Genomic DNA, 17453 nt, shown 5'->3' on the forward strand with positions numbered 1-17453 from the left:
TTCTGCTGTGGATTTCCCTGAGATTCTTGGGAAAACATCAAATATACATGTACGTTTATTGAGCCTCTGTTCTGACAGTTTCAAAGATCTCACAGGTGCTGTTTCCTGAAGTCTTCTAGGGGAAGAGCAGCCCTGTTCAGTCTTCCACTGCAAGTTTTAGGTCAGACAGCTGGATCTATTTTGTGAAGCAGAGACTACTCTGAAACCAAATGTCACAATATAGAAGAAACATGTATTTGGTCTTATTTGTAAATGCAACATAAAAAGACAATTTTTAATTACCAAACAAACAAACAAACAAACCAGAAACTCAGCATTGCTACATGAATGGGCTATGGGAGAGAATGTAATTATTCAGAGTATTGGGAAATAAAAACCAATGATCTTTATTTATAAACACAAAATCAGATCTCAGCCCACTGTGAATTGACAGGCAGACTGTCCAGGGGTCAAAGGTCACTTCATTCTTTTCTGTTTCTTACAATAGCATTTGTGAGCGGTCAATGAGCAGCTTTCTATCCTGAGGACTGGAGCAAGATTCTGATTATATGTGCCTCATACTAATACTGTAGCAGATAATTTTCAATTTCATTTCAATATACCACAGAACACAAGTGTGAACATGTGTGTACACATGCATGTGTGTGTGTGTGCACATGTGTTTCATAATACAGTAAATTTTCACTGAAGTACCTTAGAGAGTATGGCAGACACAGGAAATGGGGGCCATATTGTCTTTTTTAAGTCCGCACTTGTCTAACTACCAGAAATAATATCTGGAGCTGTTATCGCCTCCATGATTTGTCTGAGCCACCCCACAGGCCACACCATTCCCTTTCAACCCTATGTCTAGAGATCTGGGATCACTGGGTGCTGGGAGCACACTGGCTCTGCGGCAGTTGAGGGAGAAGAGCATTGGTGGGGAAGACTTTCTATAATAGTGTTTGCCTGTCTTGAGTCTAAGTTTCTCTGAAGCTAGAAGCTTCAGGCCTCTGCGCTAATTCATACCTGTTGGTTAACAGCCAGGTATTAAGTAAGGGATTAATTGCTAGGGCTCCTTTGTCTCTTGCCCAAAAACTTTGCCTCTCACTGGTCAGACAGGAGGGCAGTTTGGGGCAATTAACTTTTATTGAAAGAGAAGATAGTCACAGGCATAAAAGGAAAACCTTTTTTTTTAGGAAAAACTTTTATACAAGCAAATACACATAAACACACATATGCTCTTACATTCATTCATGCACATATATTCATATATGCTTTACTATCCTTTTGTTGGTCCTAACTACCTGTCTCATGCTTACATACTTATGCGCACACCCATACTCACATATGCAATGTTTTTGGTGGATGAAGCAAGTGCCCTGGTGAGCAAGCTCCACTGAACAAGCGTCGGTCAGAAATAACTTACTCATTCTGGATGAAAAATAAGCTTCAACAGTTATTGCTAGAGAAAGAAAAAGGCTTCTACCTTTTTATGGCTAAATGAATTTAAAAACCAGTCTCATGTTAAGAAAAGCCTGTCCTCTACTTTCTGCTCTCCCTGCAATTCTTTCTCTTCTTAGTGGAATCTCTTCTCTTCTCAGCCTGTTACACCCTGCCGTGCACTGATGCTTCTACATTGTGTCCATTCTGCTCCTCTCAGTTCTTCTCTGTTTCTCCTCATCTGCCCAGCCCCTCATCTCTCTAGTGCTTCCAACCTGTTTTCCTTCCCCCTCCTCAATTCTGATCTTTACTTCTGCCTAATGCCATCGTTCCTAGCTTTTTGTACCTTTCAGGAGATTAGATCACATGGTATTGCCAAAGTTCACAACAATTTCAAGCATAAATTTGAATCAAATATTAAACAAAATGTTACAACAGAGGTATTACCCATGTTTCCCTTAAGAGTAGTTATCTGACTAGACATCCATTGTGTGTTACTAGCTCCACCATTGACAGTCTAAGATGGTAATTCTTATGTCTAATTTAACATTGAAGTTTGGTGTAGATAATCCCAGCCAACATTTCTTACCCTCTGTGTTTGCAGCTACAGTAAATCTTTGTTCCTTTTACAACCTTTGGTTAATTGCGTTATGGTCTAAAGGAATGCATTCCTAAGTTGTGAATCTGTATCAATGTGTGCTTTCTGCCTCAGCACAGAAACCTGTGACGTGTAACGCCTGGCGGAGTTCTAACTGCAGTTTTCATATCACAGAGGGCCTTATTATAAATATATCAATAATTGCTAGTATAAATTAAGGAATTTGTATAGCATTATCATTAGGTATCAAGAAATCATCTGTGCATCACTACAAGACAGTACATCTTCACTGATTTTCAGAAAATCTGCCCAACAGGGTGGGCTAATTCCTGGGGATTGTTATATTGATTTAATAACAACAGGAAAGGTATATCAATAAAAAGAATAAATCCCGAGACTAGTCTCTTAGGGCCTTGCCTCCAGAGCTCATCCATCGCAGCAGTCTATGCAAAACAGTATATAACTCAGGAAAATCACCTTCTAGGCTTAGACTTTCCTAGCTGGTTCCTGACAATGAGGGGTTAAAACCCTGACTGTGTTGGTGCTCTTAAAGGCAGCTCAGTCCTTTGGCTGAAAATGTATTGGGCTTCCTTTGTCTAGGTTCATTTTTTTCCTTTTTAGTATGTTTCCATTGTTCCTTTTATATAAATTAGTTCTGAATATACTTCATTTCTTTCTATATAACACATGCAGTATTCTTCCACTTTTTGAAGCACCCATCTATTCCAGAGAACTACAAATGCTAATTTATAAATAGATTAAAAGATTTAAGTTACAGTTAATATATGAAGCTCTGATTTAAGGATGCAAATATATGAGACGTGGTACCAGAAAGCCCGACTATAGCAAACATTTGAAGAAAAATTAGCTTAAAAAACAATCTAGTAAAATATGGAATTTTGTTAAAGTTACTGAATTTTTAATAGAGAATTAAACACACACACACACACACACACACACACACACACACACACACACACACACACACACTACCCTTCCTGTGGTTTAGCATATTACCAGTGAACAAAGTCCTGAGTAGGGTTTGCCTAGTGTCAACTATGTTGCTCTTCCTAGGGAAAGTATAAATCCTTCACTAACTTGGGCATGGCAGAGCCTTTGCTGGGCTAATGAATTCTGATCCTTATCTGTTGCTTTGGTGTAGCTTGGCCAATTGCTAAGATGCTTCCCATCACTCTCTTGTCTGTCAACACAGAGATTGCAGTGCTACTACATATCGTGTTTGAAGACTTGTAATTCATGCCCACTGTCATGCTACCTTTGGGGAATTATCCACCTACATTTTTGTATATATTCTTATTATACAGTACTTGCAGTTTTAAATTGTAGACACAGACATTGAAGACCGACAATTATGATTGTGAAGTTTCCATCCCCACTTTTAAATGAACACATCCTCTACATTAACATAAAAATCCCATGCTCAACTTTGAAGTCGTTTTGATTTTGTATAAAACGTGAAATTCCTACTGAAATAAATCTGAGTCATGATAATTTTCAAATACTTTTATTAGTCACTTGTTTCTTCCCTTTTAACTTTCAGTGACCTCATTTTCTCACTGGGGGTCGTGACTCAGCCTCAGTGTCACAGGCTTGTGTGTGTGTGAGAGTGTGTGTGTGTGTGTGTGTGTGTGTGTGTGTGTGTGTGAGTGTGGGTGTGTGTGTGAGCGTGTGGTCACTCTTTGCCAAACGTTTCTTATGCTCATCTCCTGGATAGAAATTATAACCAGTTTCAGACAGTGAGTATGTTGATCCTTTGCCAAGCCTACTAATTAGTTAGAGGTAAATATTGAGGGATATTTTACTCAAATTCTCTAGGATGCCTGTGTGAAGTTATTTATGGTATATTGGATTCATGTTTGAAGGTGGCTGAGGTGGATGCTGTGTTCACCCTGGAATCAGGAAAACACAACTGAGTTGTTCTGTAACGGAGCAATGAGCCTTTATTCTCTTTCCCAGATTGAGAGAAGGGAGGGGTATCGTATGTTCCAATTTACTGACTGGATGTTGGGATTGGAGCCAAACGCATTCTAGGTCACCCAGAGCATCGGCCTATGCTTCTAGAAGCCTCAAGGTTTATACTTACATCATCAAGTACTCCTGATAAATATGTCACATGCCTGAGGAAGTGATTGTCAGAAGTATTGTGTAAACTTTGAGGAGAGAAGGAAACTTTTCCTGCTCAGGGTTCCTGTGATTTCACACACACCCATGGTAATATTCTTTGTGACCTATGGAAAAATTGTAGTTTCAAAATAGAGGAGAAGCAGGCAGCAGTCACAGTTTGGAATTTTTTATAATCATAAACAGGACAATAATTTGCTTTTTTAGATATTCATGGGTCTGAATGTCTAATCCATTTAAAAATTTGCATATACCAAGAATGCAAGAATTGAAGCAGTTTCCTGCATTCGTTGTGAACCAGAGCCTTTCTCATGTTTCCTGTAGACAGAGTTACTACTTTAAAGCAGCATTTACATATTTGACATGACTCCATCATATCGTCTCAACGTGTTCCCTGCTGGTCGTCATAGTCTGTAGGTATGGACTCATGCTTTGCTACTCACAGAAGTTTCAAAGTACATTTGCCCCTAGAGGCACTGAAATAATTTAAAAAGCAAACTCTGATTTGGAAAACAGCCTTCTTGCTTGGTATAATGGTAAACTTCTGTAAACCCACCACTCGGGAGTCAGAAGCAGGAAGATCATTGTTTGAGGCCAGTCTGGACTAGATACTGAGTTCCAGAATATATAGTCAGACCCTGCCACAAACAAAGTTCAAAAAAATCCACAAAAACAAAAACCAAAAATACACAATGAGAAAAACCATCACCAACAACAAAAATGTGAGGGGAAAAAAAATGAAAGATCTATGTTTAAGAGTATTTCTACTTCACATGCACCATGGGGCCAACTGTAACTTGTTCCCTCCACCATGGGCTTAACAGACATTTTCTGGACTTCAGCCTTGCAGTCTTGAGGACTTTCAGGCTTGAGTAGCTTTTCTCTAAACACATGATGCTGTACATCATGAATTGCTCTAGCCAGGAAAATGTATTTCTAACATAATGGGCTCCCCGCCCCCCAGATATCTCTCTCATTCCTGAGAGTTTTGATTAATCCTATTTGGGGGTTTTGGCCCACAGGTTTTCTTCCTCAGGCGATGAGGAAGAACTCTACAGTATTTAGGAAAATTAAAATAACATTGCTTCCATTATACCCTTCCCTGTTGTCTTGGGAGTGCTTCCTAAAAGTGTTAGAAGCGGGTCAAATGTATGAATGGGATTATAAGTGGTTCCTTTTAAGATTTCTTAAGAGGAGAAAGTATGCTTTGGCACAGATCTTGTTCTGTTTGCTCTTTTCTCATAATTGTTACAAAGCTTCTGCGTAGAGAAGATGTTTCCTTCATCTTTATGCATGCTTTAATCTTTCACTCATCTATAATGAACTGGAAGATTGATACAGTTGATACAGACTTTCAGATTGGCTTGCCCCCCTAAAAATGGATCAACGAAGTCTAATTTAATATTTCCTCCTTCTCATAAGCTGTTCTGAAATTCATATTTTTAAGATTGAAGCTCACTGCAGCACAGTTCAGTTTCTACGTCACGTGTCTGTAGCCAGCTCCCCTGTGTTTTCCTACCTATAAAGAGCAAGCTTAGCAAGAGACTCTTCTCTTCATCCTTCTGGTCATCGAGTTATCCCGTGCTTGGCACGGAAGCTCACTTCTGTTTCCTCAATACTTGGGAAGTTGTAGTTAGCCTGGACTATGCAGAGTTCCAAGCCAGCCTGTATGTCTCCCTACAATCCCAAACAACAAAAACTTCAAAACTGAAACAGAATTATTCTAGAATGGCCACCTTATTTATTACTGTCTTCATTCTTGTCTTGTCTTGGTCTCTCCCTCTACCTTTACCTCTCCCTGTTTCAAATTACTTTTTTAAAAATTGTCGCTCTTAGGGTCTTCAATATTTCTAGCAAGGTGGCTTCGGAGTTTCAGAGTTAAGGTATTCTTGAACACCAGTCTAGATTATTTTTCTTTTTTGCAGGTGTATGTGTGTGTGGTATGCATGTGAGCATATACATGTTTGCATGTGTGGAAACATCTGTGTTTTAGGGGGTGCATACACATGCAACATATGTAGACATGTATTTGGAGGCTAAAGGTTGAAATCTAGAGTCTCCCTTAATTGTCCTCTATTTTCTTTACTAAATCAGTAGCTCTAACCCAACCCAGAGGTACCCAATGCATCTAGTCTAGCCAGCCAGCCAGCTCTAGGCTTCCCTGACTCGACTTCCCGTATTGGTATTAGAGGGGGGGTCACCTGACCTCCTTGCGTTGGTGCTGGTGATTAGTGTTCAGGTTCCCGTGCTCGCAGGGCAAGCACTTTATCCTCTGAGCCATCTCCTCCTTTAAGAAAGCACTTGCACGGGAGCTGGCCAGACAGAAATGGCTCAGAGAATGAGCTATAGTGCAGAGAGCTTCCAGTGTATCATTTTTAATTTAAAAAAAAATGTTAACTTTAGGACACATCACGAGAAAAAGAAAAATCAAGCAACTTTAACCCCTATTTTTTTATTTCAAATTCCTGTGGGAAATCACTGTTTATTGAATATCCTTCCCATAAGGTGTTCTAAATTAAAAATTACATACTCTTGAAGTTCAGTCCAGCATCGTTCATTTTCTAAGCCACATGTCTCTGTGTGATAGCTTCCCTCTCTCTATCCCACTCTCCATATCCTTTTGCTTTTATCCTAAAAAACTCAACCTTTTAAGAAGTGGCTATTCGGAACGGATACCATTCCGTTTTCCCATGTGCTTTAGTCTCATGTGTGATTCGCTGTGTGATCCCTGACCAGCAGGCAGTGGCCTGTTCTTGACTGGGTTTTGCAGAGCACACTCAGCACAGTTCCATACCACTGAGAAGTGGTATTCTGTAGAGTGTGTGGTAGAAGGTTTCCACAGATTTCCTAAATCAGCCTTTTTCAGAAAGCAAGATTGTTGTTCCCCTTACAACTTTCCTAAGACTTCTGTAGATACAAATGCTTTCCCATTAAGAATTACCTTCAACGATGCTACAAGTACGAAAGGCACAAACTATTGGAGCATGAATGTCTGCATCCTTTTTATGAGAGAAAAATGGCTTGCAGAGGTCTGCCTGCCTTTGTGGAGCTGTCTAATCTGTCTCTGTGTGATGCTATTCCCAGAAGTCAAATAGCATTTTGTTTTAATGGAAGGGATATTTCAGGTTGCTGGTTTTGCACGATGAGAATGCGGTTGGAAATGTTTCCTGTTTGCCCCCCAGCCCCAGGCTGCTCGTGCGTCTTGGATTGAGAAATGACAGCTGGCAGTATTTAGGCAGAATTATGGACAGCCTCACATCATTTTATTATTACCAAAAGGAGGCGACTATGCTAAAAGATTAAAAAGAAATGCATAATTCAATTAGAAGCAAACCGTTCCATGCTAGTTATTATAGAAGAATTTTTCTGTAGAATAATTTACTCTTGTCCTGATTACCTTTATCCTTCCCTAAGGAATATATGTATGGCTTATTGAGAGAAGTTTAAACTCTTTCTGTGTGGTTTAAAACAAGATAAAAATAGTCTAGAAATGGGCTTCGTAATAGTTAAAGGAAATGTGCGTAGAAACAGTGACATACTTGAGAATAATGTCTTTGCTTGAGTCAGGGTAGAATAGATTGGGAGGCCATATTGCCTGTCGCCATGCTGTCTTGTTCTACCATCAGAAGCTCAATAACTCAGCTATAATTGGAACTGCAGGGGAAAGAGGTGGCACCTGTGTGGTACTTTACAATGTTTGTTTTTGTTAAAGATGCTGGGGAATTATAGTGCGTGCGTGTGATGCCTGAATAACCGTTGATTGCTTGCTGAAAGTTGACCTTGTACCACAGATTTGAGAAATAGCTCTTTCTTGTAGGTAGTAGAGGGAGCTCCTTTCCTCAGACGCCTTGAATGCCTGTAATTCTGTCTTAAATGTTGTAAGTTAAACTTTCTTTTCCTTCCTCTTTATTAATGAATGATCCTCATGTTTTGAAACTTGCCACACTATGATTTGATTAATCGTGACTCAGGACAGAAATAGGTGAGTTCTGTTCAACATTACCAGGAGGAAAAAAATGCAATTTCAAAGACAATTCAAGCCTGTAGGCAGCATAGAAGAGCAGCTTTAACCTAACTGCTTAGTAATTTGATGTTTTAACTCTTTAAACGGCAATCTGAGTTGTTTACAATTGAGATTCTACTTAAAGAAAATGCTCATGATTGCCTTAGAAGAAAACGTTCAACCTCTATAGGTTTCCTCTCCTTCCCTAGAGCAGCGACAGACAGGAATTGTGGGATGCTAATGATCTAAGGTTAAATAGATTAAGAAGAGCAGTAATAGTCTTCACACATTCATAACCATTGTCAAATGATGTTTAAATTGATACCGACCTTCAAATATCGTCCCAGAAATGTGACCTGTTTGTCACGTTCATCTTTATTGACTCAATATCTGTTTTAAATAACTATAGGGAAGGAAGGATTTATTTTGCAATACACTTGAAGAGACATAATTCCTTTAGGGCAGGGAGACGTAGCAGGGTTGTGGGGCAGCTGGTCATTTTGCCTCTCCAGGCAAGAAGAAGAGAGAGATGGGTAACAGTATTCACTTGTGCCATTTTCCTTTAGCTATTACAGCATCCACCCGCTTATATAGCGCCGCCCGCTTCCAGCATGGGTATCCTTTGTGTAAACACTCTCACAACCATGACTAGGTATGAGTCTGCAGAGCAGTCTCGTTCTAACCATCTGACAATGGCAATTAGTCATCACAGTTGACAAGAAGTTACATGTGTTGTGTCCTATACTCACCATTGTTGTCACCTTACCAGTTATTGTCATTGCTTTAGATTTGTGACCCCATGAGATACCACTGAAGAGCAGAAGACGAAGTATGGCTCATTTCCTGCAGATAACTTCAGTGTTCTGATTGGCAGTGTCTTGCTCTTTGGTTCTCTTACCTAGATGATGATGGGGTACATGGGTTCAAACTTAGATGTATAATAAATGGATTTTCAAAAAATCCAAGGTCAGTCAGTGTTGGCAAAGGGGGCCTTATATTTGGCTACCTCCAATTTATCTCTCTTAGCAGCTCGGTCTTAACATATAGTATGTATTTTTTTTACTATATTCTTCAATGAATTTTTGTTCATAAATTATATTTCGTTAGGCTCCTAATAAAATTATAACTGAGCTTTGATGTTTAACCACAAAATTGCACGTATTAAAAACACAGATATTGCAAAATAGTTTTTAGCTTCTGTCATCCGTTCACGTTTTTATGCTTACGACAGACCGTTTTTCTTCTCAACATGATAAAATTTTCACTAACTATGAATATACTGACTTTCCTCTCTCTGTCAACTGGAAAATTACACTGTAAGGGCTGCGGAGGCTTTACTTAATGTAATTTTAAAAACATGGGGTCTGTTGGTTATCCTCTCTGAGAGACGTCTTTATTTTTAGCCTATATGCTTAAAAATAGGACTGGGCTATTTTCAATCTCATATTTTGGCAGCGCTTCCAGACATCAGAATTAGCTGACAAATTCTTTGGACAAGCACTTAACATCCCAAGTGAATGGATACAGACACATATGTTTGAGAAGGGACCTTATTTTTTGATGAGGAAAGTCCATTTTACAAGTCCGGGTCATTCAAAAGCAGAATTCCCCGGGGGGACATGATGACTAAGGAAGATGGAGTTTGATTATTTGGAGGCAACCGCTGCAACCTGAATTCATGACGATTAAGATAGAATAAAGCGACCCATAAACATATAATGAAGGTTGGGCAATGCCTAACAATTGAATATAATCTTTTCTGCATATAGAAAGCCAGCAAACCTTCATGCCCAAGAGATGGCCAGCGTTCCTATAACTTTCTCAGCAGCAGTATTCTGTGGAATTGAATTATTTCTGTCTCCTGACCCAGACCAGATTCAAAACGGCTTAGGGACAGGATGTAGAAACAACAGAAAGTTGAATGTTGGAGTCCAGTCCTCACCTGTCTTTTCTCTCAGTGTCCCCTCTCTTCCTCTCACCCCCTTCCCTCACTCCTCCTTCCTTCTCTCTCCTGGGTCTCTTTTTAAATAGCTGTTTTACCTAGGGCTGTTTTAATGTTGTCGCTCCACGGGTTTTCATTCATATCTTCCTAGTTAATCTTCATGACTGACCAGCACATAACCGATGGTGGTCGCTGTGCTTCTCAGCCCTGCATGTGACTGAAATTCACCAAGACTCTGCCTTGACAAAGTGTTTATGGGGTGAAATCCTTTCATTTTCTGTGGCTTCTGCATGCCTTGCATTTTACAAAGCAAATATTCTATCTTGCCTTCTATTGCTAATGTGATCCTGTCATAAGAAATTCTATCGGGATCACCAAAAGTTTCAGTCACTTACAGATTATTTTGTTTTGAACATTTAGTCTCCAGTAGACTCTGAATTCATCCATCTCCCCAGACTTCTTCCTCTAGAAATGCTCCCTAAGCAATCAGCAGTAAAGAAAGACGGACATAGCTAGGTAGGGACTGAATCTTTAGGGTCAAAATCTGTCCCCTCCTCTATTTCAGCATGGTCTATTAATCTAGCCACACTTGGAACCACCCACTCCATGGAAGACTGATTTGAAGTTCCTAGCCATCAAATACAAACCTGTCAGACACAGACATCTGCAATGCTTCTAAATGGCATTGTCCCGAAGCAAAACAGCACTGATGTGAAAATTATGAGATGAGTTGGTCCCACGAGGGGAGGAAGAGTACAGTAAGGAAAGAAGAGATAGATGCCAGTGCACACAGCACTGGGGACGTTAGCGGAGGGCGAGGGGGTGGGGAGAGCTGCTTGATAGGCAGCCAGTCAGGAGCTGCTTGGTAAGTGCTCCTTTAGGTATCAGACGAAATTGCCAGCGATCAAGCCCGATGGATCTGTGTGTCACTTTCCAGCTCTGCTGAAAACCAATCCTGAATGAATCCTGAGAAAAAGAAGGACCAAAAAGTGTCATGTGATATCATCATTTAACCCCTTACTTCTATACCAGTCCAAGTCATAAAAGGTCACACCATCCAGAACTGAGGCAAGAAGTTAAAGATTTGATGAAGTTTGTAATTTTGCGACATCTGACTCAGCCCAAGGCAGAGCATTCTGTATTAAAAAGAAGGAATGGTTTGCTCCCATTTTGTTTCATTTTTTATCGCAATAATGGGAAGAAACCTTTAAAAATAAAAAGGAGAAATGAACAGCTTTTAGTGTGGGTAGAACTGCCAGTATGGGCAGTAAAGTCTGGCCTAGAGCTCCTGCTTGCCCGTCCTTCAGACTCTTGTTTCTCATCACTCGGATACTGTAAGGTCCATATGCATGTGCTATGTCACTCTGAGCATAGAGAACAGAGAATAGTACAATGTGGACGAACAGACAGACAGGAGTCACACATGCTGTCATGAAATGCTACCACATAGGAGTGACTTTTCTATCACTAGATGTTTGCTCTCATTTTAAATTTCAATCCTTCAAAACATCTTTCTTCAATTTAGACACAGCGTAGAATATCATCCTCCTCCTCCTTCCCCTTCTCACTCTCCATCCCCTCTTCTACAATCTCTATTGCGAACTGGCTGGTGTTCTGAAACTGGTGTGGTTATTTACTCATTAGTTGTTACAAACAGCAGTCATTACACAGATGGAGATGATGTAACAGTGAGAGGTCATGTGACCTGTATCTCCACCATGGATAGCCCTGTTCGGATGTACAGGATTTACCTGCTCACGTGTCCACAAACTATGTTTCTGTGCCCTATGTCTAAATAAATATTGAGTTAAACATTTAAAGGCTTGCTTGAAATACCTTACATGGATGTATGAAATTCTCAAAGAATCAATAAAGACATTATTTAAAATGCAAAATAAATTTAAGAACTAATTAAATAAATGACTAAAAACAATCTCCTTTCCTAAGACCTGGTCTCTGGAAAACCTCTCTCCAGTGGTTCATGATTTTGTGTCACAGGACATGCAGTAAATGGGTCACCGGCATCCCTTGAGAATCAGGACATTTTGCTTCCTTTTAAATTTTTTCCCCACAGCTTTGTTGCTTCCGTTTTAAACAAAACAAACAACTACTTTATTTTTTTGCCAAGATGAAAACAATTCATATAAAATCCACAGCAGTTAAAAATATTAGAGTGAAGGCTTTGTTATGTTTTTACTGTAAAACCATCAGGTATCCTGGCTGTAAAGTCCTAAGAGTTCTTTAATATCACCCCCCTTTGTTGATTCTTGAGGCCCACATTAACAGACACTTAGCTCTTTCTTCATCCCTAGGCTTCTCTGTGTATTGTCTGGATTTGTTAGTCTGTTCCTTTACCTTGAATCCTGCTACTTCGTATGATAATTTGTAGAGTGTCTACATGGGGAATGGTGTCATTCTTTGATATCTTCTTGCTCTCCATCATTGATTATCTAATTGATTTGTTTTATTGGTGTATTACAACAATCCATTAAAACTCCCGAATTTCCAGACCACGAGTGCTCCGCTCACGTTTCATTGCTCTGTAGTTTAGCATCCATTACATTGTTTGAGTGAAGACAGGTTTGATGGTTTGACTTATTTTTTTCTAGAAATTCTCATGAAAATATTTCTTTTTTTCCCAGTTCCCTTTTGTATTGCCTTTCTTCAGCTGAGATTAAAGGCATGTGCCACCATCCCAACTTAGAATAGTCTTATTAAAGGAGTTATGTGAGTCTTAAATTCTGTTCTCTTAAAATATAGGATCACCTGAAAATTCCAGTAGAGGGCTCACAGATAAAAGTAGGGCTCCCTTTTCTATCTTTCCCCTTTGGAGAGGATATGATTGTTTGTTGATCAGTCATTGGGTCAAGTAAAATGTAAATAAACCATAGAAAAAGGGTTCACTGCCAGGAATGGCTGCTGTATTTCATGACTTTCCATTGTTGCTATTGAGTATGGTCCAATGTCAAAAATGAGAAGAATTCTACATCTATCCTCGGCTAACTCAAATGGTTTGATGTGAACTTTATTCACTGGTATAAAAAGAGTGCTTATTGCCTTCTGAAAGCTCTTCTATGGTTTTCATGGTTAATTCTTGTCAGTCTGCACTACTGTGCTATTTATGTTTTTAAAAAGGATGTTCTTTAACATACAGTGAGTTTATTGATCACAGAAAGACAAAGCTGTGCCTTCACTCTGTGAGTCACTTCTTCGCCCTTTTCACTTTCCTGCTTGTTTTATTTCTTGCGTTTTACAGTGAGGAGTTAGAGCCTTTGGTAAATTTTCATCTCCCTTTCTCTCGATTTCTCAATCCAATCCTGTGTTATAGCCTACGTGCTTCATTGTTGGTCACATAACTGAGAGGGATGTTTCTTGGCTGCTTTTGTGCAAAATTTTATATTGCCTCATGCCACATTTTATGTAGGCCGCATATAATATCGTTTCACTTCTTACTTGCATAAATCAAAAAGTATAAGTATGTATATATTATGGAATATGTGTTTTAAATTTTTTAAAATATTTATTTATTTATTTATTTATTTATTTATTTATTTATTTATTTATTTATTTAATGTATGTGAGTACACTGTAGCTGTCTTCACACACACACCAGAAGAGGCCATAGGTTCCCATTACAGATGGTTGCGAGCCACCAAGTGGTTGCTGGGAATTGAACTCAGGACCTCAGGACCAGAAGTCAGTGCTCAACCGCTGAGCCACCTTTCTAGCCCCTGCATTTTTTTTTTAATTTTTGTCCTTCCTGACCTTTGTGGTTGTTTATTGTGCTCAGTTTATATTTGAGAACACCATTAATCGTTATCTGCTTTCTAAGGTTTATCATTGCAGTAGTTTATGTCCCCTTACTATGACGACATGCCCGTGTCCTCGTACTCAGAAACCAGGGTGATTATCTCATACTTACTGGGCTGCAAACACCTCTAGCCCTGTGCTGCTCTGGCTAGGACTTATCTGGCTATATTATTTCATGAGGGATGAGACCAGGGTAGGTGCCCCTTTAAGAAAAAGCTCATTTAGCGAGGCTGGAAACCATGAGGAATTTAGGTCTCCTCTAACAGCTTCTTATCTCGAAGACACGATGGCATGTGTTTGTGATTTTAGTACTTGAGTCTTTCTAACTCAGGTTTCTGTAGGCCACCTTGTAAGATCCTGACTCTAACAATATGGAAAACAAACAAAGCTTTCTTGAAAACTTACTCAGGGCTCTACAAGAACTACACTCACCCTTCAAGTTACATGTCCACAGTGACCCTCAACACCTCCCACCAGACCCAACCTCTTACGTTTCTCAACAGTTGAACACAATGCTCGTTGAATGAGACTTCTAGCACATGCGGCTTTTAGTGAGGAGGAACACTGAAAATACATCCCAAGCGCAGCAGACACTAGCCATAGGATGGGCATGTCTTCTGTGAGGCAGTTTTACTCGTTGAATGTTAAGAAACCATGGCAACCAAGTTTCACTCCTTTCCTTTTGGAGCTTGTACCATACATACAATGTATGCCTAACCTTAAAAGGTTAAGATGTTTTCATTTGCAGTTTTATTTGTTCTTCAAAAATCCCAAATGTTCTTTTTTTTTTTTCTCTCTATATTTATTTATTTTTTTTTATTTTTTTTATTAACTTGAGTATTTCTTATATACATTTCGAGTGTTCTTAAGTTCTCGTTTGCTCCTTTATGGAGTTGATGTTATCTTAGCTACGCGTGAAGGAGTGCAAAAGTGACAGTCTCAGATCGAGATGACTCTCCCTCAGTTTCTTAAATGCTTGGAATAAAATCTACATACAGTAGTTCAGGAAGAGTCCCATGGAGCCACTGTAATTACATCTTGTTTGTTTCCGAGAGCTTATCTTGTAGGTATAACTTCTCTACATCCGGGTCTTTCTTCGTGTGTGTCAGCTGCCACAGTATGAATAGTCCCAGCAGCATAGAGTCTCTTGACGTCCTGCGTGGTTCTAGATACAATAGTGAAGTGAGCCTCTGTACCTACTTAGCTGCTCTGCCCCAACTTTTAAATTGGTCCTTGGAGTGGCTAAGTTGTTCCTTGAAACTGATCTCTTTCCAAGTTGTCTAGAGGACAATCTGCCCTTCATGGCTCTAGTGACCCCTAAAGGGCTTTGGTAAGGGATGCTGTGTGCTTTGTTGTGGTACCTGGCCCTCCTGTAACCCCCTTATATTCAGTGTATCATTGTAAGCTCATGACTGGATGGCTTTAATGTCTGCCACGTGTCGTCGGCAGTTGCTATTGGTGTACAACCGAATGCCAGTAACCAAATTTAAACCATGGACAAGGTGGCTGCAGCAAGGTCCCTGAATACTTTATAAAACCTGCAAGTCCTCAGTCACCCCAGCCAAGTGGACACCAGGACACTAACTCATTCATTTTAACTTGTAATAGCATTGCTTAAGACAACGTGACTTTAGACTAAACTACCATTTTAATAGTTTTCTGTCACTCATCATGTAAACAAAAGTAAATTAAAGAAAAATACTATTACGGGCACATTAACTTGTCGTGCTTGAAAAGTAACTGTGCATTATCTGAGTGTGTTAACAGGTACCTGTCTGTCTTTTATTAAAGTTGTTACTTTGAAAGCATTTTTGTTAATTTATAATTCATATTTATTTAAATATAGTCATTTATTGAAAACCGAAAATCCCAGTTATTAATTTCACTAGGATAATAGGATTTTAAATGTCTTTGGCTCACATAAAGTAAATAAGAATTTACGTTGACTTCGGGAAACGTGTGACTGTATTTTTGTTAAGTGTCAGAATGTATATTCAATGACGAAACCAACACTTATCAAACTATGAATGTGTAATCCCTTTAATACAGACGTGGTTAACACAGGGCCCAAAGGTTAAGATGGTTTTATTGTGGCGGAAAGTGGGGAGGGGTGGAGCATGCAACTTCACTCTAAAAAATTAACCCACACCTCCTGTATTCATTTTGTCCAGAAGGTAATGGTGACTTTGAAGTAGAAAAATATTGATTCATCATGCTATAGCTGGAGGGATGTTAATACATTTTCACCCTTTTCCATTAGCACACTGATTTATGTCAGTACATGGACAAGCACCCTGGAGGACTCCATCCAGATAATGTGAAGGTAGGAAACGGGATTTTAAAGCCATGGGTTCATATTCTTCAGATGTATATTTTTAGTGTGAAACTAAAATCTTTATGATCATTTAAACGTTTTTAAAATCTTCCATGTAAAGGGCATAATATAAAAAAACTGTTATTTTCATTGGTGGGAATTATAGTATTTGAATATTAAACAGTTTTTTAAAAAGATTTATTTATTCATTTATTATATATAAGTACACTGTAGCTGTCTTCAGACACACCAGAAGAGGGCATCGGGTCTCCTTACAGATGGTTGTGAGCCACCATGTGGTTGCTGGGAATTGAACTCAGGACCTCTGGAAGAGCAGTCGGGTGCTCTTAACCGCTGAGCCATCTCTCCAGCCCTAAACAGTTTTAATACTGAAACATTTGAATTGTTTTATACTTTGTCAGTTACATAATATAGTTTAAATAATAATGTCAATGACAATTTCGATAAAAGAACATTTGTGATGTATAAGTGCCTTTATTCAAGTTTTATCAAAATTATACAATTTGTTCCGTTTTCAGACATTTACTATATTACCACTCTTGAGTTGTTAATCTTGGTTTAGAGGAAATTTTCAGTCAAAAATAGATAAAAATATGTTCTAGAATGTGTTTATTGTCATGGTGACACATTGAGGCTCTGCATTTTGCTGATGTTACAAAGATTCAACCATTTCCACATGAAATTTCTGCTGTACCTCAAAGTTTTCTTAATTCTTATGATTAGTGTTTTCAACATTATACTAAAATAAAATTTAAGTTTAAACCATTAGAGAGAGAGAGAGAGAGAGAGAGAGAGAGAGAGAGAGAGAGAGAGAGATCATACTAGCAAAATGGAGATGGTGGGTGGTGGTGGAATAATACGTTGGCTTTTCCTTGGTGTTTGCTAAAAGGCAAGTCGTTCATCCAGGGTTACATTTAGGATTTACACTGTAGGTAAAACTATTCTCAAAGATATCTGACAATAACAAAGTGACAGATGTCTCATTGGTACTTATGTTTGATGTATTAACATATTTTTAATGTGGTGATATTTATTGTCGCTTCAATCTATGAATACAAAATGAAGAACAAAATAACAATATTTAGTAAATTAACAACTGTTCATAATACTATGCTAGGTATTAATTAAAAGGAAACCACTTGAGCTAAATATGAGACATTGAAGTAGTTGTACATGAACATAAATTTGACAATTAGGTGTA

At 38.9% G+C, this 17453-nt stretch overlaps 1 protein-coding gene across 9 annotated transcripts in view; it reads left to right on the forward strand.

Moving 5' to 3' along the window:
- Positions 1-17453, forward strand: part of Cdk14 (cyclin-dependent kinase 14) — a 582117-nt gene that overhangs the window by 267102 nt on the left and 297562 nt on the right. For all 9 annotated transcript variants that reach the window (XM_087657963.1, XM_087657960.1, NM_001395582.1 and 6 more), the window contains 1 exon segment: positions 16178-16240. In XM_087657963.1, the coding sequence (XP_087514089.1) occupies positions 16178-16240 (63 nt within the window).

Source organism: Rattus norvegicus, chromosome 4 (assembly GCF_021556685.1).
Source record: "Rattus norvegicus strain SHRSP/BbbUtx chromosome 4, alternate assembly SHRSP_T2T, whole genome shotgun sequence".
NCBI classification, from domain to species: Eukaryota; Metazoa; Chordata; class Mammalia; order Rodentia; family Muridae; genus Rattus; species Rattus norvegicus.